The sequence below is a fragment of the Lutra lutra genome, chromosome 10 (genome assembly GCF_902655055.1).
Source record: "Lutra lutra chromosome 10, mLutLut1.2, whole genome shotgun sequence".
NCBI lineage: Eukaryota > Metazoa > Chordata > Mammalia > Carnivora > Mustelidae > Lutra > Lutra lutra.
In genome coordinates this window covers 98,620,884-98,648,425 of record NC_062287.1, presented here as the reverse complement: position 1 = coordinate 98,648,425, position 27,542 = coordinate 98,620,884, and the positions used below count along the sequence as shown (strand labels likewise).

General features: G+C 46.5%; 1 protein-coding gene across 1 annotated transcript in view; it reads right to left on the bottom strand.

Annotated features, from left to right (window-relative positions):
• The window catches only part of PTPRJ (protein tyrosine phosphatase receptor type J), a 162,667-nt gene that overhangs the window by 40,455 nt on the left and 94,670 nt on the right, over window positions 1-27,542 (bottom strand). The window contains exons 2-6 of the mRNA XM_047690924.1: window positions 11,161-11,179; window positions 8,469-8,705; window positions 5,735-5,980; window positions 4,426-4,650; window positions 1,321-1,587 (exon numbers count right to left, since the gene is read on the bottom strand). Of these exons, the coding sequence (XP_047546880.1) occupies window positions 1,321-1,587; window positions 4,426-4,650; window positions 5,735-5,980; window positions 8,469-8,705; window positions 11,161-11,179 (994 nt within the window). The remainder of the gene's footprint in view (window positions 1-1,320; window positions 1,588-4,425; window positions 4,651-5,734; window positions 5,981-8,468; window positions 8,706-11,160; window positions 11,180-27,542) is intronic.

Here is a 27,542-nt window from a genome sequence, read left to right as displayed (position 1 = left end):
TTCCTGCAGTGGAGCCCTGGCTAACACTCCACCATCCCCTCCTGCTGGGCACTGGGCTTCTTTTATGATGACAAAGAAATAGACTTCTGTTTTGTTTAAGCCATGCAAACTCGGGAAGTTTTTTATTACTCACAGCTAAACATAATCCTAACTAATAAAGGGATTAAACAGTAAAAAATGTAAAAGATGGGGAAGTGAAAGCAAATTCCCATTTACCCCAAAAAGCCAGTCCAGAAGACACTTGTAAAAATGCCTAAGGTGTGGGGGTGCCTGGATGGTTCAGCCAGTTAAGAGTCGGTAAATCCGACTCTTGATTTTGGCTTGGGTCTTGATCTCAGGGCTGTGGGTTTGAACCCCGCCTTGGACTCCACACTGGGCATAGAGCCTACTTAAGATCCTTTCTCTCCTTCTCCCTCAGCTCCTTCCTTCCGCTCTCCCCTAACCTCACCCCCTCTCTAAAAAAACAAAAACAAAAACAAAAACAAAACAAAAAAAAACCTCCTAAGATATGCTTCCTAGGAAGCAACAGACACCCAAGTGGACCACTCTGTGAAACGAACCCTAGGTCCAGAGCCAGGCACAGGTCTTTGTTCTGCACTTGCTACCTAACTCTGTGGCCTTGGGCAAATCATTCAGCTGTGCTGGGCTGCAGCTTTCTCATCTCTAACGCAGGGATCCTAAAGCACTGGACATGGTACAATACTGATACTATTGTACTATAAACTGCTGGTACACCATTATTGTTTTCTTTTAAATACTGGACCTCCTTCAGAACAGAAAACTTTTTATTTGCTGTTTATCATCTTATCTTTAATGCAGAGTTAAGCAAAAAAAGATGAGCTATATCTGTACCCTGCTCCATGATAATGTCAGTCCCCAGAAGACAAAGGGACGTGAGTATGCAGGTTCTTTTTGTCTCCGTACATCCATGTGCCTCTACGCCTCTAGAATGGTCATGACAAGCCCAGCTGGAGTCTAATCCCACCTCTGCCACTTACCAGGTGTGACACCTGCCTACTGCATCTCTCTCAGCAGTGGCTTCCTTGTCCATAAAATAAGGCTAATGCCAACCATGTCAAAGATTTGTGAACAACCCCTGAGAGCTCAAGGAAAGCATGCTGCACAATGCTCAGCACATGGGGAGGGTCCATCAATGGTTGCCAGTACTACAGACCACATCCTGAAGGAGGTAAGAGTCCCCGTGGACTCCCACACTGAGCCCTGCTCTCCTTGAGGGCAGGAAAAGACCTCTGTCTCATACGTGGGCCTGACATATAGTAGGCAGGCAAGAAAGTTTAGCAAAGCAATGAGTGAACTCACGGGTGTACACTTGGAGGAAACCCGACACGCCTTCAGAACCATTTTGAAGGAAAGGGCACACGGTGATGTTGTACAAGGTACTTGAGTTGAGTGAAGGGATGTTGACCCAAGTCTCATTGGCGATGAGGGTGAAGGAATCCGTCGCCCCAGCAACCTGGATCTTGTAGGTATAGACAGAGGATGTCTCATCATCGTTGATTTTCCACGTCAGGGTCATGTTGGTCGCACTGATGTTCACAACTTCAATGTCAAAAACTTGACTGGCCACTGTGACGACACAGAAGTTAACAGTAACCAGAATGGCCAAGCCAGAGAGAGAAACCCCCATCAGGACATGCCAGCTAATGTAAGAAGGGCTCTCAGCGACTGTGCCTTCCTCTCCTTCACCAGGTACCCACAGCCACAACATACACAAAACCACAGGGACCCCAGCAAACATCAGGCATTATCATCATCATCATCATCGGTGAAAAACAACCTGGACAACTGCAACGGCACAGTCTGTCTTCGTTCTTCTTGGGAGTTTACTCTTAGAGCTAAGACGGCCCCTCAAACAAGAACACGGACTCTACTCAGGCCTGCGCAGGTGCCGGGTTGACCCAGAAGCCCCCTCAAGCAGCTATCCCTCCAGAATGAACTCTACAGGATCAGTTAAAGATCACAAACTTCAGCAGGAGGCGGGCCCAGGTTCCAAGGTTAGTTCTGCATTAACGGCCGGATAGATCTTAGGAAAATCACTTGAGCTCAGTTTCCTCATCTGTCAAAGTGGGATAACACTCCTAACCTCAAGAAAAGATAATACAGAGCTCACCCCACACTCACAATCCATCCTCCATCCTTCTACGGCCTGCTTTGTGTCCCGGGAGGCTGACTCCTACACCCTGCATCCCTGGGGTTGGGGGGCGGGGAGGCCCTGCCAGACGGCCTGGGATCGGGTTCCACCTACCAACCTGGTAAGAGGTGACTTCCTACCATGACTAGTCTCAGGGATCTTGGCAATGCTCTGATGATTTCCTGAACTCCATCCCACCTAACTAGTCACTTGAAAAATGCCTGGTATGATACATGTATATGTGTGCGTACTTATACGTACATATGTATGTGTCTACATATATATATACACACACACACATGCCACATAGAGAGGGTGAAGGTTACTATAATTCTTATTTATCAAGTGCTAGGACAGTTTGACACAAACCATGTGTGTATTCATATGACCGAGAGCCTAAAGCACAATTGCTATCACTTTAATTCTGCTCAAACCACTTTAAAAGCAGGGAACCCAAGACCCACACTAATCCACAAAACTCCTTTCAGCAAATCAGGCAAAAGGTCATTGGGTGGATCCAGCTCTGGGGTACAGTGCTAGGCAAGGGGCCCATTCACCCTCTTACTGAAGCATCTTGTGTGTCGGACAGCTCCACCGCTGTCAAAGTCACCCCCAGAGGGTCCATTCCTCCCCCTCCTCCAACCTGATCTCCACTCCAGACACCAAGCCCTCCCACCTGCCGAACTGCTGGGTCCCTGAGGTTCCCTGGAAGCCAAGCCGCCTTTCCTACAGGTATATCCTCCCCTCTCCACCCACACAGTAGCATCACCAGTAGAAGAAAGGAGGGCACGAGTGGACCCTCCTTCAAGGCAGATACCAGGAAAAGCAAGAATTCTTTACAGACACCACCTGTCATAGGCGTCCTGCCAGGAACAAGGCCTGTGCAAGGAACATGGCCAGGCCAGTCACTGCCCCTGAGTACTCTGAGAGAGACACCTAACTCTTAAGCACCTGATCACATCTCTCTAGGAAGGAAATCAACCCCTGTGGAATTACCAGGGGCCTCGAGCCGTCACTGACTCCCTGTGCCTCTCTACCTCCATACCTCGGTGTCGGTGACCTGCACCTTCACCCACAATGTTGCCTCAACGGACATGTCTTCCTCCCTCTCTCTGTTTATCCAAATCCTATTCTCTCTTCAAAGCAAGTTCAAATCCTGCCTGCCGCAAAGGCCTTCCCTTGGGATTTGATGTGAGAATCGTGCTCCACCTTCTGACGTCCAGAGCCCTCAGTGGGCAGCTGCCCTGGACAGTGGCCACGTGTTGCCTCTGCAGCACCCAGTGCCCTCTTCCCAACAGCACCCCACTCCCCTTGATGGGAGGAAGTGCCTATCAGCCATGTAAAAGCTGGGGACAGCGCTCCCCTCCCCAACACAGCCACCCAGAAAGCAGAAATGGGATACCCTCTCCATCGTGGGACTTTGCTCCTGGTACAGTGTGATCCAGCCTTCCCGAGTTTCCTGGATCCTAGTCTTATCTTCTGCCCTGTGTCCCCTAGCCCCCACCCCATCCCTCCATCCTATGGGTCTCTGGCAGCCTTTGAGAACAGCTATATTTTTGGATCAGGTAACCAGAGTTAGTTCATGTCGTCTCGGCCTGGTCCCCAAGGGTGACACTTCTTGCAGCATTTATTCCCGAGCCCACGGGGCCTGACACGTGCCTCTCAGTGCACGCGCGTCTCCCTCAACTCCCCGTCTATACCCAAATGCCGTCAGGGAGGAACCGCGCATTTCTTTGCTCCCCCATCAGCACCAAACCAAAACACCCCAAACACTGGTGAGTGTGCAGAGCAGAAGCACCACTGAACTCTAGGTAGGACGTCATGACGTGAATGTCAACGAGCTTCAGCAGGGAGGTCAATATGCATTCCAAGGCTGGGCCAGAAAAATAAAAAACTTGTTTTCTCATCCGATGGAGAAAATCTTTAGCCAACAATGACAACACGAACACCTATTAATAAGAGAAAACTAGGACACGACTTTGTCCCCCAGGTTCGTGTGCAAAGGCACAAAAGAAAGACACGAGGTAGCACCTAGCGTCTGCACGTAGTAGCAGCTCCCGACACGCTTTCCTGAACTGGAAGAAGGAGGCGTCTTGGCTGCAGAGGGAAGAGGAAACTCACTGCATCTGCTCTGTCCAAAACCTCTTCCAGAAAACGCCCTCTGACAACCAAACTGCTTGTGAGGCAAGAGACAACTGCAAACCAGAATCACAGAGGACAAAACTTGGGGCCAGAAAACTCTGGCTGAAGACATTCCACAAAATTCAACGTACCCGTCCTGAAAGTTACGTTTTGGGGCTGCCCTTCTCTACCACCGGCTGCTTGAGGATACACAGTGGCCTTGTACTGCATGTTGGGCTTCAGCCCGAAGAGCCACACTTCCGTGTCTCTGGTCAGAGGATGGTGAGAAGACAGGTCTGTGGAATTGAGGGTGTACACATACACGAGGGCACTGGGCGTCGTGGGCTGCGGGAGGGCGCCCTCAGTGTTGCTGGCATCTGTTTCAAACACAAAAGTCAAATACACTCACTCCAACAGAAGCCCAGCCCTGTCCCCCTGCAGCACCTCCCCTACAAGAGAACACCTCAAACTCTGCCCTTCCTTCCCTTGAGAGAGAGACATCCTCCTACAAAGGCCCCAATCTCAGGCAGGCATTTTATTTTCTACTTTTATCCCAGGTACCACCAGACAACTGTGCTTCTCCTTCCAACTTGACTGTTTGCAGCTCTTCCCCTTTTCTCAGGAAATCTTCTCCCACCCAGCTCCAAACATGGTCTTCCAGGGACAGCCACGGGACTCAAACCCGGAGAGTCAGAGCCCACTCTAGAAATATCTCCCCTCCTGATAGGGGGTGACACAGGGTACCTGTGGGGAATCATGTCTCCCAGAGCTGTGTGACGGGAGCCATTCTGAGAACGAGGTTGCTAAAGAAGGAAACAGGAAGAGGAATTGGGAGTCCCCTCATCTCTTTCTTCAAGGCCTTACTGCCTACCGTGGGAAAACAGACACAAGCCAGTAAGTTGCTCTTCCAGCCCAAGCTACTTGAAGTCTGGCTCCTGTCACTTGCAGTCAAGAATCCTAACACCCACTGTGTAGTCCTGTTTCCTTAAGTGTAAAACGGGGATTAAGTGTGTGTTCCCAATCCACAGGGTCACTTCTGAAAACGCTTAAAATCACAAATGGCTACACCATTGGCAATGCAGACGATGTCTGCTAGACTTGCCCGCTAAGCGTCCCTGTCCTCAATGAGATGGCAAGTCCCTCTGATGGCCCTGCTCACGTAAACACATCTGTTATTCGTTCGATGGAAAGCTGAAAGAGCTAATGGAGCCGGCTCCTCTCCGGGATGCCAGACTCAAAAACTTTCAACCCCCATTATCACTCTGAGCCCCAGCAATCTGATCTATAAAACAAGAACATCTCCCTACCTTCTTCATATAAATGTAGGGTCAAACTAAAATGTGGAGGAAAGCCCTCAATAAATTCTAAAACTCTATAGAAATGTAAGAACGACATTTCTTAGCAGTCATGGAAAATCAAATCCAGAAAGGCAGATGAGAAGCACACACTTTGGTAACTCACCTAAGCCACTGCCTGTGACCGAGGGCTTTCTCTGTTCATTTGGTTCTGCAAGTGTCAGGGTGACATTATGTGAAGTCCCTGGTTTCAGGCCCGATATATTGGCCACTAAGTCTTGAGTCAACTCCTTGGGACTTCCGACTTCAAGGAGCAGCCGGTAGGTAGAAGTACCATTGCCAGTCTTCCAGCTAAGAGCAGCCTTTGTCATCCCCACGAAGGAAGCTTGAAGAACAGAGACTGGACTGGGCTCTATTTGAAAAACACACAGTGGACATTGATGGAACAACGGGCAGTCACCTTTCATTAGGAATGACTGGGGTCACTGAGGTTCTCACTAACAATACTTTCTTGATATCAGGGTCTGGGGCAAATCCATCATTTCACAGCAGGAAAAAGTAGATATAGCATGATGGGGAAAGAAGGATACACCCACAGCCCAGGATTTTTAGGATCTGTAGTATTCCCCTCCACAGTTCACTTCAACGGCGGTGTGACACTCTGAAATTGTCCTCGAAATTGTCAAACAGCAGCATTTAATCATATTTGTTTAGAGCATGGGGACAAGGCAGGAAACAAAGTGATTGTTTACTACTTCTAAAGGTCTCAATTCAAGATAACAACAAAAATAATGCCATCTCAGAGCACCCAGACGTTTCGACTAAGAGCTCATTCCTGCGTTCCAACCCAAAGGGTGCTTTGGAAGACTTCCGATCCATCGCCCCACCATTCTATCCGTCACCTGATTTGGCTTGCTGTGACATAAACCAGCCATTTCTGTCAACATGACATCCACTCCCTTCATTCTGGAGATGGCAAGGTAGACATACTGAGAGGTGGATTGACGGGCTCAGGGGCACACATCATGAGTAGAATTGGGGAAATCAGAACCCAAGGCTCCGGCGCTGAGCCCATGAGGTCCGGGGAGTGCTGCGGGTACAGCGAACCCTGCCTGAGGTCTGCAGGGGCGGCACCGGAGGCCATGGTGGGCTCTGAAGTGAGCGAATCGGCTGTGATTCTACACTTCACGCCAAACATTTTGGGCTCGAAGATTCCTAAATGGGGTCACTCCTGTGTCCTTTTTCTTTTGAAAAGAAATGGAACAGCCATCAAGTAGCCAGAGGAAGAACTCTGGGTAAGGGGTCCCACCTTCTGCACACTATTGTGCTCTGGGCCTGGGCTCCCTCAGTGCCTGCCACTTCCTGCTCAATTACCAAGCCCTCAGACGACACCTCGGTATTACAACGCCTCGGCATTACAGTTTGTCACTGTAGCCCTCAGGGTTACTACGAGGACAGGATAATGTATTAAGAATAACTAAGCACGGGGCGCCTGGGTGGCTCAGTGGGTTAAAGCCTCTGCCTTCGGCTCAGGTCATGATCCCAGAATCCTGGGATCGAGCCCCGCATCGGGTTCTCTGCTCGGCAGGGAGCCAGCCTCATCTTCTCTCTCTCTGCCTGCCTCTCTGCCTACTTGTGATCTCTGTCTGTCAAATAAATAAATAAAATCTTTAAAAAAAAAAAAAAAGAATAACTAAGCACATAGTACATGCTCAGCAAATAGTAGCTGATGAATGAAGCACTGTCCCTGGGACTTTCAGACAGAGTGAGGACACTCAGCTCCTGTTTGGCTGCTTCTTACCACCTCTTGACCTCCTCTTCCCTATGGCCACCAGTGCTGCGTTCCCTTGTCCCCACCACCATTGCTGAATTCCGTCTTCTTCCTCCTCCTCCCTTCTCTTCCTCTTCTGCCTGTCCTCTCCTCCTGCTCTTCTCTCTTTCATAATATAGCAAACCTCTATTATACAGTTTTTTGCCTCTAAAACTCAGCTCTGAGGAGCTCCGAGAGTTTTTCTGAAGGTATCTGTGATACCCCACCCCTGTAGCTCCCCCTCGTTCCAGTTCTTTTTATTTATTGGGCTTCTGGGCAAGATTTCATTATTTAAAGAAATTGTTTCCTGGCCTTAAAAAAAAAAAAAAAAACTTGCTGAAAACCACTGGTTTTGTTCGCCTGTTCCATTTGAAGGAGACACTGTGCTAGGCAGGTGGTCTCTTCAAGCCGCGGGCTCCATGAGGTCAAGCTCCATGGCCCTCACCAGCCAAAGAGATCACATCCCCAGGTCAGAAAACCAACAGAGGATCTCATTTTTAAGTTTTTGGTTCTTCTCAGCTGTAAAAGAGCTTCTCATCTCTTTTTTATAGTTTTGGTTCTTTTCAGCTTAAAAAAAGAGAGAGAGCTAAATTTGCAGCTATAACACGTGGCTCAGGATACTGACATCTAAGCTAAATAAAACTCTAAACCTTCCCAAGTGTCACAGGGCCATTATTTCATCTGAAACACACACTCCTCTATAAAGTATACCCAACTTTCAGGCCCAGCAAAAATTCCTGAGAAGCTTTAAGCTTCTTTTAAAGAAGCCTACTAATTACTGGACCCATTACAACACATGGCTAATGAGGTCTCTGCCCTCAAGCCTTAGCAGAAAATATTGCCAATAACAGCAAAGGGTTTTTAAAACTGAACAGCTGGAATTACTTAAAACCTCCCAAAACACCGAAGACCCTAATACCGAATGATCCAGCCACCTGAACTCCTGGGCTTAAAACAATAGAGAATCTTTTCTCTCTCCCACCGTTAGCAAAAACCAATCTCTCTCCCAAAAGGCAAACTGAATGGACAAGGCTCAAGGACACAGGATGAAAAGGAACAGTTCACCATCATTCCTGGAGGCTCATCTTACCTGGTGTGTCACTTATGGCCACGGAATCTCTTGAAGTCCTGGTGACTGTTTCTGAAGTGACAAAGGACGTGTTCGAAGTTGTTGGATTAAAGCCTGTGGTGCCATTCCTTATTGGATCTTCAGCAGGGGTGTTCCACTCGCTCTCTACCTTGCTCTTTTCTGTATGCGTGTACCCAGAAACAGTGCCATTCGCGTTTGCCCATGTTGTGGTCATACTGGTTGTACTGATGGAAACAGCTTCAATGTCAAACACAAACATGGGTTCTACTTAAATAACATTTCCCAAAGGACAGCAAAAATTATATTTAAAAAAGAAATGTATGCCTGGGTGGCTCAATCTGCGTTTGGCTCAGGTCATGATCTTAGGATCCTGGGATTGAGCCCCAGATCAGGCTCCCCATTCAGTGGGGAGTCTGCTTTTCCCTCTCCCTTTGCTCCTCCCTGCCCCACTCATGCTTGCCCTCTCTCTCTCTCTCTCTCTCAAATAAATAAAATCTTAAAAAAATAAAAAAGAAACGTAAGAGTCAGGACTGCTCTGTATGTCTATTTTTCAGAAGTGAATTGTACAATGACAGAAGTTCATTTCCCTTTCTTTTGCCTCCTGGACTTTCCTCCAGCAAACTAATTTTAGATACATATACATATATGCATGCTTGTGTGTTAGTACGACAGAAGGCTTTAAAACGGAGACAAAAATGACAGAAATCAGCAATGTTGGCTGTGACTTGAGTATGGATTAAATCTATCTAGAGGCTGATATAAAGAAAGACCTAAGAGGCAAAAGGAGTCTCTCTTGCCATTCTTAGAAAATACTGCCCGTGGAGAGGTCTTACAAGATGCAGAAGCTAACTCTTTGGCCAAACCCTGATATTAGGAGGAAGCTCTGCCATTTTCAGGCACTAAGATGGCATGAGACAGAATGGCATGAAGGGAAAGGAGCTGGTCTTTGAATTCACCCCTGGATGTGAGGACCTCCTCTGCCCCTTAGCCGTGTGACCTGGAATGAGTCCCTAAGAACCTCTCATCCTCAGATTCCTCTGTTGTCAGCTCTAACACACTATTTTAAACATGAAGGACTATCTTTAAGGCACGTGATATGGTAACCAAGGTCGCTGGATTTGGACATTTATAAAATGGGAGTTCAGAGTTCCATCCTGCTGGTCGTTAGCATGTGATTTTACTCAAAGTCCTGGGAGAACATTCTCATTATTTCATCACTGTGGTTCACAGACTTTTTAGCTTATGTTTCATTTTTCTTTCCTGTGTCCAAGGCTTCAGCTGTGATCTGGTGACAGTCACATCTATAGCCTCCGAAATGCATGTTACTTAATAAGGCACCAGGAAACTTTTCAGTGATAAATGTGACTGTTTTGAGTAGCCAGAAACAGTGGTCATGCAAGCTAACAAAACATTATCTCCCACTGTATACTAGCAATAGAACAGGATTTTGTTATGATTTTTAAAAGGAATCATAGGTCCCTCATCTCCCCTTCTCCTGCTTTAAAATGCTACCTCTATGCACAGAAGTTCTCTTCTTTGGCACCAAAGATTCAAGCCTCTACAAGGTACCTACCAGCCTATTTACCAAACTGATTAACAAGCAAGAAAAAGCAACTGCAGAGCTCTTCCCATTGTTTGTACAGACTTTGCATAATCACTATTATTAACTAAGATTGGCTTTATTAAAAGGTTTCAGCAAGATCTGCCCCCTTTGTGTGACACTGGAAGAACATTCTAATTATTTTATCTCCATGGTTCATAGACTTTGGGATTTTACCAATGGGAGGTGGAGGGGAAGTTCCCAAATTTTGAGGACAGATAAAAGCTACCAATTTTTATTTATTCTAAAAGGTACATTTAAAAAAGCTACCAAATACTATTATTTTTACAGAAACAAATTATGACCTAAAAAATTAGTAAGGATATAATCCCAGAATAAATGTTGCTATCAATTAAATATACTTAGCTTCACTTAAAACTTACTATCATAGCCTTATTTTACTCATTTTACTCTAGACCAGGGAGCACTTCAATGGACCAGCACTGTTAGAAGCTGGGACTCAGTCCTCCACATAGAAGCAAAATATACAGGAGTCTACGTCTGATTTTCCAAAGCTTACACAAACTCTGTACATCAGTTTAAAAATAATGGAGCAGGGGCGCCTGGGTGGCTCAGGGGGTTAAAGCCTCTGTCTTCGGTTCAGGTCATGATCCCAGGGTCTTGGGATCGAGCCCCGCATTGGGCTCTCTGCTCAGCGGGGCGCCTTCTTCCCCCCCTCTCTCTCTGCCTACTTGTGATCTCTGTCAAATAAATAAATATAATCTTTTTAAAAAAAAATAATGGAGCAGTGTAGCAAAAAAAAAAATACTTATGGGATAGCAGCACACAAAGTAAATACAAACCATACTGCATTATGAAAAGTAAGTGTTTTTAAAAATCACCCACGGATGTAGGCTTGCAGAAAAGAAAAATCACAGAAAATATAAAATTTTTTGTCAAAGTTGCTCAATTGATTGAATTCTTTCTTTCACTTGCTGTTGCCACACTCACCCCAATTCTAAAGAAAAACTGGAAACTAAGACTTTGAACAAATGAGCATTTTCTGTGATTTTCGCATTGCTATAAATGCTGCTGTGTCCATCAGGGGGCGGTAGCGAGCAATACAAGAGAAGAGAGGGAAGTGGTACTTACAGTCACCTGCGCACACCATCTGTAACAGAAAAAGAAAACGGAAGTCAGTGCATTCATTCAGCCATGGAAAATGCAAATCAGGAATAAAGCAGTTGAGAATTTAATAATGGAGATGGGGTGTTAACGAGTACATTAAAAAAAAAAAAAAAAAAAGGCCCGCTGGCAGAGATTAGCGTGCCAGGACACTGAATAAGGGAACTCGGTGAAACCAGAGGTCGCTTACAAACAATGGATTAGCTCAGCTATATGGAGGCTGAGCCATCCAGTGTTCTTCCCCACAGATACATCCAACACTGGAGCAGCTCCCCAGGGCAGCACTCCCTCCTGCCACCGCATCATAAATTGAGGCAGAAGGACATAGAAGCAAGGTCAAGATTCCCTAGGGCAGGGGGGAAAAAAAAAAAAAGCAGGACCATGGCACCCCTTCCCCCAGCCATGTTCAGGTTGCAAGTACAGAATGTAAAGCCAGGTGCACACGAGAAGGTAATCAACTTGAGTTTGGGATTTTTGTTGTACAACAATCCAGCTTCTTCCTTCTACCAGTAGGTGGCAATAATCTTTTTTTTTTTTTTTTTTTTTTTTTTTTTCAATTATATGGCACGCAACTTTGGGAAGCATGAATGTCCAAGACAGAGCAACCTTAAAGATTATTTATTTAGTTAAGTGTCTCAATCTGCCATCTTTGGATCCCTGGAGGTCCTCAAAGATATGCATTGTGAGCCATAAATTATTCCCCCATACTTTAAAACCCTAAAATAATTTGAGGTTGTACATTCTACTTTCTAGAAAACACATCTCTGGGTAACGGGATTTTTCAAAGTATGGCCGTCATGAAGAGGAAAATAATCAAAAGGGATTCTAGTGGGGAAAAAATGTCCTCCAGCTTCCCATCACACTTAGAATAAAATCATGATCTCATCATGCCCTTTGAAATGTTCCTGAAGCTGGTTCTCTCTTACAGCATTTACATATTGATTCCTTTCTCCAAAAACACTCTGCCCCAGACCTTCCAGGGTCATGGCCTAAAAGGCCACCTCTTCGGGGAATCCTTCTCCAATCAACCAGTGAAACCTAGCGCCCCTGGCTCTTTTCTCCTCTGCATTCACCTCAATTGTCATCAGCCTCCTTCAACTACAACGTTCGCTCCATGAGAACAGAAACCTCATCTGCACCCATCCCTACAATGGTGCATACAGTAGGCACTCTAAAAATGACACTGAAGAAAGGAATGACCCTCTTGTTTTATAAAGGAAGTAATTCCTAAGGCCCAGAGGAGGAAGAAGATTTGCCCAAGGTCCTATACAACAAGGCCAAGGCCAAGGTTGGTCAGGTCCAGAAGCCTGAATACCCCACTCAATCCAAAGGAAACATCATCTGCGCTTACCAAATGGAGACGCTGAAGACAACATTCATTCTCATCTCAGGGGTTATGCCGACAGACAGAAAGGTCTACTCACCAGCCTGTCTCCCAAGGGCCCAGGCACCAGTTCCCAAAGGAATCTGAAGGTTCCTCCTAATTCTTCACTCCCCACAAGTCTCAGGGCCCACGTCCTGTTGATTCTCCTTTCCTACCTGTTGATTCCTCCTTTCCTACACACACACACACTTTCCATTCCCACCCCCCAACTCTACCCTCAAGCCTGCATTCCTTCAGCCCATCTTCCTGCTTCCAGCCCCTGCCACCCGCCTATGCCAGGCTTCTCTCCTGTGTCTGATGGACCACAGGAGAGAGAAAGATGAAGACCAGGTTGCCAAGCAAGTTAGCATGTGGCAGCAAACCCCCGCTTTTTCCCCCAGCAGTAGGAAAACATAAACTACCCAACCTCATTACTCTATACTGGCCCGTCCTGGCCCCTTGCGATGTTATCGTCTCTTCATACACAGCTCTGCATTGCATCCTACGCTGGAATCCATTTGGTCAACGATGCACCCAAATACTGCCCACAAACATGGATGAGCTGGACCTGCCCTCGAACTGTTTTTAGGAAAGTAAGGGAAATAAGGCGTGTGTATAAATAAGTAACTGAAGGCAGAGTAGAAAGCACCGCCAACTCAGTGAACCAGCAAGTCTCGAGTGCCTGCGTGTGCCCAGCCGCACAACCCAGAGCTGAGGCAGGCAGCCTCTGTGCTGTGCGGGGCTCTCGGCTGCGGTGGGGAGGCAGGTGAGCCAAACCGCAGGACAGACGGAAGGTACCCCTGGGGTAGGCACCAGTCGCTGAGGGACGTCAGAGGAGGGCGTCCACGAAGACAGAGTGCCTGTGCATTTTGAGCTGGGTCCTGTACAGCCCTAGACCCAGTAAACATGGGCTGATGATCATTACATGGGACAACGTGCCAAACAGCTCTGAGTTCTAGAGGGGAAAGGGCAAGGGTCACCCTCACTGTGCACAGAGTCTGAATCTGCCAGGCTTTGTTCCAAGTGCTTTAAGATATTACCTCACTTAATGCTCCACACAGCCCTGAGTGTAGGAACAAGTCCCTTGAGTGCTGTTGAGCGGCAGCGTCTAGACTTGAACCCAGGCAGTCTGACTCCAGGGTCCGCACCCTTAATCAACAGCTACCCTTCCTCCCCATGTAAAGCAACGGGTGAGAAATATACTGGGACCAACAGAAGGTTTAAAAGTCAATTTCAAAAGCTATCCATGTCACCTTTCTTCCCTCTGCCTTCCAAAAACTCCAGCAAGCAAAGGAAGAGTGTTCTTGACAAAACAGTGTTATGGTTTCTCCTGGCAGCCCTCCCACTGGTGCCACATAAACACAGGAGCCGTGTCTGCCCATGGCTCAGTCTGAAAATGACAGCCAGAGAGAGCAAGTGCACTCGCCATCACACGGCTTCAGGCTTTCCTGGCCTCCCTTCCCCTTCTTTTCCTTCACCTTGACCTCACTGGGCCTGACTTCCCAAATAAAGCCTCAACACTATAATCCCTTCCTCAGGACCATAGAAAGCCCAGACTAAGACAGGGGACAAGGGAACCAAAGAGAAGTCCACAAGGGGGCTCCAGGAGGGAAAGCTTCCTCATTATTAAAAAAAGGAATTACATGGAAGAAAATACCGTCCTGGTTTGGTGGACTTCACTAGATCTGCCCATGATGCCTGGGCTGCTGCAGCCTCTGTGTGACAAGGAGGTAAGAAACCACCGACTTGCTGAGAATGGCTGATGAGGAGAAAAGGGGGAAACATCTTGTGCTACTAAATCAACCCATTCTTGCATGTGTCCTACCCCCAGACTTCCTGCCTAGAGACAGGCAATACCCCTCATTATTTAACTACTTTTATTTGGACTGTCCAATATTTAAAACCAAAAGGACACTAGTTGACGCAACAACTACAAAGCAAGGTAGCTAATTTTCACATTAACCCTCATTTTTACAGATGAAGAATGTGAAAGGCCATTGATCTGCAATTCAGGGTCGCAGAGCTGATCAGGGAGAGATAAAACCAGGATGCAAGCCCGGGTCTGCCAGACCCCCAAAACTCTTTCACTGATCACAGGGTGGGGAAAAAAAGACCCTTACAAACAATACCCCACAAGACAACTGGCATGGGGGAAATTTGTAAATATTTTTTTAAAGAATACAATCAAAAGAAAACTCATCTTTCTAAAATTAGCTCAGGGTGCCTGGGTGGCTCAGTGGGTTAAGCCGCTGCCTTCGGCTCAGGTCATGATCTCAGGGTCCTGGGATCGAGTCCCGCATCAGGCTCTCTGCTCAGCAGGGAGCCTGCTTCCCTCTCTCTCTCTCTGCCTGCCTCTCTGTCTACTTGTGATCTCTCTCTCTGTCAAATAAATAAATAAAATATTTAAAATTAGCTCAAAGCCTACTTGTAGGAGTGAAATGGGAGGCAATCCACTTTCACAGATTCATACACCAAGCACCAACGTTAACTGCAGAAAAGAGGAAGCTGGGGACAACTTCCCAGCAGGGACAGCGAAACATGATGACGGGAGTAACCTCAGCTCCCCTTCTGAGAGGATCCAAAATGGTGGCTGCCCATGCATAAGGCATCCACACAAATCAGCCTTCATCCAAGGGCCCTTCCACAATTGCTCCCTAACCCGGCCGCCCCGAATCCTGGTAGGAAAAGAAGCAAGCCTTCCATTTTACTTACTCGTTATTGTCACAACAACCCTATAAAATAGGAATTATAATCCCCACTTTACAGATAGGGACCCTGGGGCTCAGAGTGTACAGCCTGAGGTCACACAGCTGAGAGAGGAAAACAGATGCTAGAGGCTAGAGATAAAACCAGCAATTTCCACTCTCTACCCCCACCTCCTTGGCAGAAGTTAAACTAGAGTTCGTATGCAGAGCCAAGCCCAGTGGCAGCCATCCCTCAGACTCCAAAGGGTGTCCCATTCTCATCTGAGGCTCCAGGCTTCTCCCTCCCAGCTTCTGCAGACCCTCAGTGAGAGGGTTGGTTATAAGTGAGCCTGCCTTATGACTAAGACTCAGGGGACACCAGAAGTCACTGACCTTGAACCCAATCAGGGAGCAGAGTTTCCATAAAAGGCGGTGTCATAGCAACACTATTCACAATAGCCAAGGGGAAGGACCACCTAATTTCCATCAACTGATGAATGGATAAACAGCATGCTCTATACCATACAATGGAATAGTATTCAGCCATAAAAAGGAACGAAATTCTGGGACCTGCTACAAACAATGTGGATGGACCACAAAAACATTATGCTACATGAAAGAAGCCAGACAAAGAAGCCCATATGTTGTAGGATTTCAAGTATATGAAATATCCAGAAAAGGGAAATCCAGGGAAACAGAAAGCAGACAGGAAGTCACCAGGGGCTAGGGGAGAGAGAAGGGAGAGTAACTGCTAATGGCTACTGCGTTTCCATCTGGGTAATGGAAATGTTTGGAACTACACAGAGGTGTGGTCCTACAACACTGTGAATGTACTAAATGCCACTGACTGTGTTCTTCAACATGGTTAGTTCTATGTTCTATGAATTTCACCTCAATTTTTTTTGTAAAGATAGGAAGTAGGTAATTTTTGTACAATCAAGCTCAGGCACTAGAAGGAAGTAGGGAAAGAAAGTTCCCTGAAGGAAGGACAGGGGTGCGGTGGAGAAGGAGGAGGAAGTAAATAGGGAGGTTTGAAAAAGCAGATCAGGACAATCAGAAAAGAGAGAAAGAAGCACTGAGAATGCGGAAATTAGAAAACTAAGCCAGGCAAAACTGCCCAACAGAAGCAGCCTGGGGACCTCCAGTTCCAAACAGATTCCTAGGATAAAAGGAAGGAACTAAAGCTCCCTGAACACCTACTGTGTGCCAGGCACTGAGGTGGGCTTTCCATGTCCCTTGTCTGAGCTGAGTCTCAGAATCACAGCTGAAGAGCTTGGGAATCTAGAATCAGACCAGGGAAAATCATTCAGCTCTACCATTTACTGGCTCTGTGACTTCTGGGCAGGGACCTTAACCTCTCTGTCCCTTGGCTCTACATCTGTAAACAGGAATGATAATCATACCCGCCTTGCTGGAGTGAGGATGAAAGTAAGCGATCTCTTTAACACCGATTGTTAGCATCTTTAAATCTTCAGAGCAATTCTGCAAGGTATTTGTATCCCCATTGTACAGATTACAACACCAAGGCTCAGATCTACTGACAAGACCAACAGACAATCTGAAATTCATACTTCCAAAACATCTGAATAAATGAGCAACAACTCTGTTACAGAGGCAGGCACTGAGGCCCAGAGACAGTAAGTGGCTTACCCAAGGACACACAGCACCAAAACCAGAACCCAGGTCTTGACTTCTACTTCGACCTCAATCACGTTCCTCACCCTTCCCCAAGCCCTTGTCTCCCGGAATGCAGACCCATAAGGAGTACTCACAGCTCACCCCCGCTTCTCACTCCTCCTCTGCAAAGTCAACCATAGAGATGACCCAAAGCTTCTGCAGGCCCCTGTGACTAGGTAAATGAAATAAATTGTGAGATGAGATTTTGGCTCACTGCTTTAGGAGGAAGACATACTGACATGCAAAAAAGGAATATGATACTGTCTTTGACCCTGCCACAGAGTTCTGGTGACCTAGGCTACCCAGGCACAGTAGAAACCTGTTGATCAACCAGATAGTGGGACTAACTAAACACCCTACACGCTATAGAGCCTTCTCCCTCCTCTTTTCTGAGGAGCAGACCCTGGCTATTGAGCCTTCCAGCCTTATTCATGGCTCCCCTCCCACAGAGATGTGTTCCTGTTTCACTTTGCTTACACCGATGAGCCAAAACTCTTTCTCCTTCTCTTCGAGAACTACCACTAGTCCTGAAACTGTGGCTCCGGGCCTAAGGATCCTCCTCCAGGCCCCCAAGAAAACCAAACAATGAACACTACCCTCGATGCCACCCCAACTCAGCCAAAGCTGCAGCCATCCCATCAGTGGTCCACTCTGAACACTGGATTCTTCCTACTCAACACCTTCGTCACAGGAGGTCACTAACTGCATTTACCTGAAACTTCTAAATTCTCCCCAGCTCCTCTACACATAAATATCACTCCCACATTCATACCAAAACATACTCATAAATATTCACTTCCCCTCTTTCCAAGATCCTCTGTAACTGCCCCATTGAACTTGTCTCCCACTCTACCAACTTCAGAAGAACCCAACTCTTCCCTGCCTTCACCCTCCATGGGTACACTCAGGAGTTATGTCCTAAAGATGCTTCTTTGTCCAAATCACCTTGACTTCCCCACTTCCATACTGTGGCCATCATAAACCAAAGCCTCCTAAACCCCAAGCCCTAAATCACAGAAAAAAACCTCCTCCTAGGGCTGAGCAAAACCCAGGCCACATTTCTTTTTTGAAGTGCTTAGGATACACTCACAAAAAAAAAAAAAAAAAAAAAAAAAAAAATTAAAAGCACCAGGACAGGGTAAGATCTGTTACAGTGTTTTAATCTTGTCAGAGTATCACTGTGATTCCATCCATAATCCTTCATTTGGAATATTAAAGGCCAAAACCTAAAGGGAGGCCCTTTGTGATGAACACCAAAGGTGAGAGCCAGGCCCTAGTCCTTCATCCACGTACCTAGTTGCCCCTCCTTTCACCTCTCCCTTCAATGAACAGTGAAAAATAAATAGAACTGCTAGATTCCTCTTTCTAGAACATGCTAATATTCACCGGGGCCCTGGCAGGGACAGACGGCACACTCAACCAGGGGAACTGAGGACGGTTTAAAAGGGACCATTTACAAGAGTTGGGGGGCAGAGCCAGTAGGGAGGCAAGAATCCTGAGGTGGTACCAGTCGGACAGGTAAGGAAATGGGCTGAGGGGCTGCCTCTCCCCCATCCCCATCTGGGGCTTCCTAGAGGTCAAGGGCCTCCACTGGTGTAGACCTGGAGGTCAGCCTCCTCCTATCGGCAGGGCAGGGTGGAGATGAGTGGGCAGGGGTCTGCAGGGGTACACAGAGAGCTCATGTCCCATCACCGCTGAGAGTCTGTGAATTGGTAGGCAAGGCCTAGCAGGGTGACCAACTCAGCAGGGTGAGGTTTAGATTCAACTGCCCCCAACAGTCAGGAGCTCTGGGGCTTGAGGGTCTCTCCAAGCCCTGTTTCATCAGTTTTAAACAGTGGAAGGATATATGCAACACAGATGCCCCGTTTGAGATCTCTCTGAAGCTCAAACAAAATAAGGTTTCCATATTCCCAGTCTAACAGCTGTCTTCCTGCCTCACTGAACCTCTGAAGCTGCCACCTTCAGCAGCCTTGATGACCTTCAGCGATGGCTCCAACCCCCAGGAGCGTCCAGGCTCTGAGCCCCTTCCAGTCCCTGCCACTCAGCCCTTTCCCTACACCCTGCACTGTGCTCCACTCTGGCCCAGTTGCCAAAGATACCCAGGGCACTTCACGTGGTTCCAAGTCTCCAGGTACTCAGAGGCATGAGAAGCAGGAAAGAACAGGACGGTGCAATGTGGAGAGACAGCCAGGAACCACCCGGACTACCCCGCTACATGGGCAGGGGGTGCCCGAGGACATAGTGAACATGGGGGACAGGGAGCGAGGGGCTCAAGGCGTTCGAGGGTAATGTGTAAGGGAAGAGTGGTGGAATCACCACCCAAAGAGGGACCCCATGCAGGGACCTAATGCTGGCTGACTCTACTTACTATAATACTGATTGAGCACTTAACTACTGGCCAGTTACGGTGCGATCAGGGTTCCCTTCAACATCTCAGTCAAGCCTTACAGCAACCCCAGGAGGTAGGAACTGTCCAAATGAAGAAGCGAAGCCTTGGAAAAGTGAGGTTCCTGACCCAGCATCTCACAGCTAGGAAGCTGAAGATTCCAGCACTGGTCTCCCTGGTTCTGAAGGTCTGCACCTTCACCCCTCCCAGGAGCACTCAGGGGGCTTGTCCCTGAGCAAGTCTCAGGCCTGCTTCCATGAACCTCTGCCTTCCATGTGGGCCTCAGGGACAGGTCTGTCGACCCATTTAACTGGACTCAATTAAGAAGGCTTCTGTGTGTTCTCAGAAAGAGCAGAGTTTAAGGGTAAACTCACAGAACTGCCTGGATTTTAGCAAGTGACAAATCTTCGGGTTTTCCATTATCCATGTTTGGCTTTTAGGGATGGATAATAAGTGACTGAGGAACACAATGGGTAACAATAGGCTCTTTATCCTTCTAAAACCAAGCCCACACACCATATGACAATAGTTATTTTTACCCACTGACGTAATTAACCAAAATGTGAACTGCTTCAAGCAATTTTTTTAAATCAAATAGCATTTTATTGGATTTGGTACATTCTTCTGAATGCTCATTTATCTCCCATGTGAAAAGCACCCAACAGCTTCTGTAAAACCAGTCCCTGAAAGGTAAATCATTGATCATGAAAATGGTAGCCGGAGTGGGCTCTCCCTCTGAACCCAGAAGCCAGGCAATAAACATCACTCCCCAGAAGACAAGTGTGGCGTTATGAGGTGATCTGAATGATCTGAATACCTATCATCCTTTTCTACCCTAGAGTCCAAAAGGCCAGGGACAGGCAGGCCAACAGGTGGCATGGCAAAGTGTTACCACACCACAAGACAACAGACCAAGCCAGGCTCACCCTGCCTATGTGGGACTCTCTGAACTTGATGCTGTCATCAAAAGGGATTGTGGAGGGACGCCTGGGTGGCTCAATTGGTGAAGTGTCTGCCTTCAGCTCAGGTCATGATCTCAGGGTCCTGGGATCTAACCCTGCATTGGGCTCCTTGTTCAGCAGGAGGCCTGCTTCTCCCTCTGCCCCTCCCCCAGCTCATGCTATCTCTCTCTGTGTCTCTGTCTCTCTCTCTCTGACAAATAAATAAAAATTTTTTAAAAGGGGAGGTTTTGTGGAAAAGGGTCAGCATCAGCCAGAATTCTGTGTCCCAAAACAGCCAGGTGAGGTTTTGTCAGAAAGGATGAGCACCAACCAGCCTACAAAGACCAGAGGCTCACCTCTTCCCTCTTGGGATGGTTGGAGGCATGATGAACTCTTCCAAATGCAGGAGAAAAAAGTAACCAGAGGGGCTATTTTGGTGAGGTTATGTGAACTTTGAGATGCAGAGCTGAGGAAATCCCAGGCCAGAAGTTTCCATGGGTATTTTTAGCAGCAGGATTATTTTTTCAAGAAAGAATCTTCTGGAGAACTACATGTACAGAGCTCCACATTTCATATATATATATATATACATATATATATATATATATATATACACACACACATGTACATGTGTGTATAAGTCCGCTTAGATACAAGCAGTTTTTTGTTATATATTTCTTTTAAAGTTCAAGTTACCTCATTCTTATTTTTTTTCCATTTTATTTTATTTTACTTCTTTTCAGTGTTCCAGCATTCATTGTTTATGCACCACACCCAGGTCTCCATGCAATACGTGCCCTCCATAATACTACCTCATTTTTATTTTGATGCATAACCGCATTAGGACATTGAATTCATGTTCTCCAATGTATTAAAATATGGTGTAACACATATCTGGGCAAGTGTGTTCATTACAATTTGACTATAATTTCAAGCACGGCCAAATTGGAAACCAGGTAGGGTGTTTTGTGTTTTGTTTTGTTTTGTTTTGTTTTCAGGTAGGGTGTTTTTAATGAAACACTTATGGAACCCCCAACACACCTCAAGGAACACAGCTTGAAAACTAGTGATCTGGAGCGCCTGGGTGGCTCAGTCTGTTAAGTGTCTGCCTTCAGCTTGAGTCATGATCCCAGGGTCCTGGGACTGAGCCCCACATAGAGCTCTCTGCTCAGTGGAGAGCCTGTTTCTTCCTCTCCCTCTGCCTGCCATTCCCCCTACTTGTGTGCTCTCTCTCTCAAATAAATTAAATATTTAAAAAGAGAGAGAGAGAAGGAGTGTGAGAGTTGGCAAGCTCCAGACCCCTGTCTAAACCCTTTTTCCACACTGTACAATAAATCTGAAGGTCCTAAATTGGAGTTCCATTGTCCAAATCTAGCACACTGACATGTTTTATTCAATTCACAATGGTTTTTTTCTAATTTGCCTTCACTAGAACACTTCCTATTTTTCCCCATTGTGTTTTCCAACTTCGGTGATATTTTAGGAGTCTTAGCTTAGATTTTTTTAAATCTTAAGTTTTAGCTCCAAAAAAAAAAAAAGAAAGAAAGAAATATCAAAAGGCAGTGTGATTTTTCATTATTTGGCCTATTCCATTTACTTACATTCCTAACTAACCCAAAAACATCTGAGTTTCTATTGATCAAAGTGCATCTTGCAAAATTCATGGGTTGCAATTATCAAAGAACTGTTTACTTTGTAAGTTTCTCTCTTAGGACCAGATCTCTGGCCAATCCCTGATGTGAATTATGTGCACGATGTGAATATGAAACGCACCAGTATGCCTGCTCTAAATTCTCTGCTCAACTCTGTTCAACCTACCCCCCAATGACACCACACCCCCCAAAAGAAGAAAAAGACAGGGTGATCCTTCAGTTGAAGAATTTAATTTCCTACTTCTAAATCTGAATAATAAAACCACTCCAAAAGTCCTACCATCCACCTTTGGGTATGGGCAACAATAGCTAATAGCTACCACCTACCAAATGCTTGCTATGCTCAGGCCAGTTATTCATGGAATCCTCCCCTTCCTCACCCCACCCAACTGGGTGTATCTATAATCTATGCCTTCTTGACTCCCCAGTCTCCCATATCCCTCCCGCTTCCTCCTAGAAGAGGACCAAAGATCAGGACCAAAGATCACAAACTCTGCCTTCAGCTGACCGCAGAAAGCTAAGGGGTCTCTCACTATCTATTCACTTTGACCAGAAACCCAAGGGTGGATCCTATATCAGAGGCCAAAGGGCCAGTGGTGATTTCCACAAACCCAGATGCCTTTCGTGCCCTCTTAGAACCATCCTCAAGTAATCCCGTGTTCTTCCAAGGCTTTACAAACAGAGGTTCCCATGACCCAAATCACCACCCCTCTGATGACCACTGCATTGTGGCATTGAGGACAGAGAACAGGGTGGGGTCAAAAATCAGCAGGACTTGGGGTCAGGTTTGGATGTGAATCCTGGCATCACCACGTCTTAGCAAGGAGTCTGAAGGCCACCCTCCTTGAGTTCTTTTCACCCATAAGTTACCATCTCCCCTGTAGGCTTGATGTAGGGGTTGAAGGGCACACACTAGGTCCTCTACACACAGCAGCAAACATCAGTCCTTTAGAGGTGGGACAGCACAGGAATGAAGAGAACATGGTCTGGAGTCCAGCCCCTCCAACGACGTGAACCTGAGTGAGTTACTCATCCCCTTCTAGCAACAATGATGACCACACCCACCTAAAGCAAGGGTGGGTAAAATATTGACAAGCACTGAACTCAAGCGCTGGGTATATTGGAATTTATTTGTGTATGTTTGATCATTTCGTAAATAAAAAAGTAAATAAATGATAGAAACAGTATTTGCTGTTTACAGCACTGCCATGACAAGTCTGAAGTGACGAGATCACCCACAGTGAGTGCGCGGGTCAGTGTAAGTGATCACTACAATGATTATCACTCCCAGGAACTGGGACCAGAGGATCTGAGAGGTGAGGCACAGGGAGGGGCATGCTGTCTTACAGAGAAAAAGCAGAACCAGCACATATTTCTGCCAACACAGAAGCAAGAAGAGAAGGGAAGGGCAAGCGGGCATCTTGGATTTGGGTGTGTGATGAGAGGAACTTGAGCAAAAATTCTGAGACGGGCTGCTTCCCTGGCTCCTCCCACCCACCCCAGACTGAGCTGTACAGAGGCCATGGAGAGTCACTCTACAAACCCATGGTCAAGACCCTCTCCCCATACAATGGAGGAGTCTACCCAGTTTAGCGGAGAGCCCAGGACTCAGGCCCACTCCTCCCCATGCACCAGCACCATCTCAGGACGGCCTCAAAATTCACAGATGATAGTAACAGACCAGTCCTTATAAAGATCTTTGGGCCTACAGTATACCCTTCTAATTTAAAAAGTACATCACTAACCCATCCAGACAACACAGGAAACTTCAACTGTTTTGTTCTCCCATCAGCTAAATAGAATTACCATCACCCCTCCCCTCAAAAAAAGTTGCAAGGCAAAGCTGTACCATCATCCTCTGTGAGAAACTAATCTTTGATAAAATGGCGTCTTGGCAAACCACCGGGGCAGGTACTATCAGGCCAATGATGCCACAAAGCAGACACTTTAATCTGACATCCAAGCAATGAAAAGAGAACTCTGAGCCCTAAAATCCTGGATTATGGGAGAGCTGGCCCAACCGAGCCCCATCCATGAATTATGAAGACAGAGATGGGGAATGACAGGTAATTTTCAACATCTCATAAAGCCTAATGAATGCCCTAAATCAGAGGTCAGCAAAATATGTCTGTAAAGGCCAGACAATCTATATTTTAGGCTACAACTGTTGTAACCATCAGCCACAGACAATGTGTTACCTAATGACCATGGCTGCGTTCCAATAAAACTTTATTTATAGACATTAAATTTGCACTTCATATAATTTTTCACCTGTCATAAAATATTATTCTTGCCTTGAATTTTCTTTCAACCATTTAAAAATGTAAAAAGCACTCTTAGCTCACAGGCCATCCAGAAATTAAGTGGTAGCTGGGTTTGGCCCACAGGACCGTAGTTTGCCGACCACTGGCCCTAAATGACATATTTACCCTCAACAGAGCCATAGGCACCGGCTAACAGCAGGTCAGAACATGTACCTGTGGTCTGGGTCTGGTTCTGTGTCCTGGGTTCCAAAAATTACTACCTTGAGCACTAAACTGAAATTTAATCTTCTCATCTGGAAATAGGGATTACAACAGTCCCCTCCTCAAAAGCTTAAGAGAATCCACTGGAATGATGCCTGGCACAAGGCACATGCTCAAGAGAGGGTAACTCTACACCAACTGCCATTGTTTCCTTGCTCTTGGTAGACTTCAATCAGCTCAGTGTTAAGAACACATGATCTCCTGACACTTGTCTGAATTTCCCATTGGGAGTCTTTGGCTGATATGACATGGGAAGGAACAAAATTTCTCCAAATGAATACAGGGTATTCAAACGAGAATATCAACTTGCAATATGGGCCCCCTGGTGGCAGAGAATGGTGCCTGAAGGACAAAACACATTGGCCACAGGGCTGCCTGGCTGCCTCAGTCAGGGGAACATGTGACTCTTGATCTTAGGGTTGTGGGTTCAAGCCCCAGGTTGGGTGTAGAGATTACATAAAAATAAAAAGATCTTAAATATTAAAAAAAAAAAAAAACATTGGCCCCAGAGTGCTTCTCAGAATAGCTCCTCTTGTACCCTATAAGTTTGCATTCACTCTCTCAGCATCAGGCAATTTATTTTCAGTGTGTTTACCTTATCGCTCTAGCTAGATGATAAACTCTCTCCTCAGGTCAGGGAAGTCCCACACCTCACACCCATCCATGCCTAGCACAGTGCCGTCCCTGATACAGGCTCGTTCAGCACTGGCTGACTGGTGGGTTGTAACTGGCCCTCTGGGGCCTGACACAGAGCTGGCCTGGCCGTGAGTGGGTAAAGCCGAGCAGACGTGGGTGAACTTCACGGCCTCAGGAGCCAGCAACTGAAATATAGGTGGCCCGTCATACGGTAAGATAAAATCTTAGAGATTATCTGTACCAATCTGCCTCTGTTTCAAGTTGAGGAAACAGAGGCCGGGTGAGGTAAAGTGATTTGTCAAAGCAGCTGGGCTGAAACTCGTCCATTCACCCCATGTTTGCTGACTCGGATTCTCTATGCCAGGCTCCATGATCTTTCTAGAGCACAAAGATAGAAGTTCCCTAGTCTTACAGTGCTTGAAGACAAGCAAGGAAGATGAAGCAATAAACAACAGGGTTTTTTTTTTTTTTCATTGCTCCTTTAGGTGGAAGCACTTAATTTGGTGAGTATATTGAGTTCTTACATTCTACCTCTCTCTGTCTTTTCCTGAGTTCTTCAACACACACGCCTTTTTTTTTTTTCAAACAACAGATGTAATCAATGCCTCTAGTAAAGGAAAGTGTGAGTCATAAAGGCAGAACTCACGTTTCATGTACATTTTTCCACATATTGACATACCTCCCATTCTCTGAATAGTCTGGGCTGCCATCCCCTACTTTGACTCATGCATCTCTACTACCTTCTTAGAAAGCGAGAGCTGCCTCGCTCCCTCCCTTTCCCAGTTGGTTGCTGCTCATTCACCAGGACAGCTTTGCCTAACCCCACCTCCCAGTGCGGCAGGAGCCTTCCTCTGTCGGTGTGCTCTCCCCCCAGCTTGATCTCCTGCACCTCATGACTGTATGTGTGTCCTGGACTGGCTGGGAGTTCCATGGTGGTAGGGGACTCTAACTCATGCCTAGCACAGTGCCTGAGCTAGCTGGGCACTAGACAGCTGGACAGTAAGCAGCGTGATATGCAGAAAGGATAAGAGAGGAGACAAGGTCTAGTCATGAGAACTGGACTTCCTATGGATAGCAGGAAAGAGTGGAAGAGAACAGGCAAGCCAAGAAACAAATAAAATGGCAAGCGAGCTCACAGAAGTGGTTCTCATACTTTGGTAGGTCTCAGAAACCATCTGGGAACTTGGTAAAAATACAAAAGTCCAGCTTTGTTCTATTTTGACCAGCTTTCTAGGTGACTCAAGTCCCCTCCAAAGTGTTGAGAACCACTGGATGAAGGTATTTTTAAAAGACAGTAAGAAAAGATGAAAGTCCCCTCTGGTCTAGGGGCGCCTGGGTGGCTCAGTGGGTTAAGCCGCTGCCTTCGGCTCAGGTCATGATCTCAGGGTCCTGGGATCGAGTCCCACATCGGGCTCTCTGCTCAGCAAGAAGCCTGCTTCCCTCTCTCTCTCTCTGCCTGCCTCTCCGTCTACTTGTGATCTCTCTCTGTCAAATAAATAAATAAAAGAAAAGATGAAAGTCCCCTCTGGTCTGAGTAGCCACAACCTATAAGCTCCCAGGAGGGTACTCAACAACTCCAGGGGAATAAGTTGGGAGTTGGTTTGGTTTGAGGAAAACTCAACCCAGAATAAACTGAAGACATTCTCTGATGGTCTTTAAATGAGGGAGGGACCTGGTCTTCTAGAATCCAGGTGGAATTTTCCCAGGGGGTTCTAGTTGATCTAAAACCAGACTAGACTTGAAAAAGATGGGCCAAAGGGAGAGGGTTTCCCTCAGAAGTATTGCAAATTTCTGGCAGCTTCTTCCAGTTCTCCCTTCAACAAATCCAGCAATCCAACAAATCCTAGAAAGTAATCCCATCAGCTACGTGCGAATTCCCACTAAGAGTGATCTTCCTCACTGACCAACAACTTGAAATGTTTTCACACCAGGGTCAGGAAGACTAACACTGTCACTCAGCATGTAGTAACTCCTTTTCCTGCCCATTGACTGGCACCATCTGTTCACACAACACATTATTTGCCACATCCATGGATCTCTGGCTTTTACTTATGTGCTTTCAGGAAACAAAATTCAACACTTAGAAGACATGATGGATGTAAACATCTTCTGTACACTGCAGTGACCTGGGCTAGATTCCAGCGAGACCTACAGTGAATGAATCAGCACTCTGCAGAAGAGGGAGAATGAACATGGAAGCCAGACAGGGGTTCGAATCTCCACCCCACCACCTAGTAGGTGTCTGATATCAGATGAGTCACCAGTTCACATTTTCTTTGGGAAAACAATGCTGCCTGACCTCCCATGATGGTGGCGAGCAAGTGTTTTCCTCAGGTCTTATACAAAGTGGTTGCTTAATGAATGTTAACATCCTATATCCCAAAGGTACACTGATCTTCAGAAGTAGCAATATTTGGCTTTGCACAAAAGACACACAACACACACACATACTGGTATTTTACCCAGTTGAAGATGATTATTAACT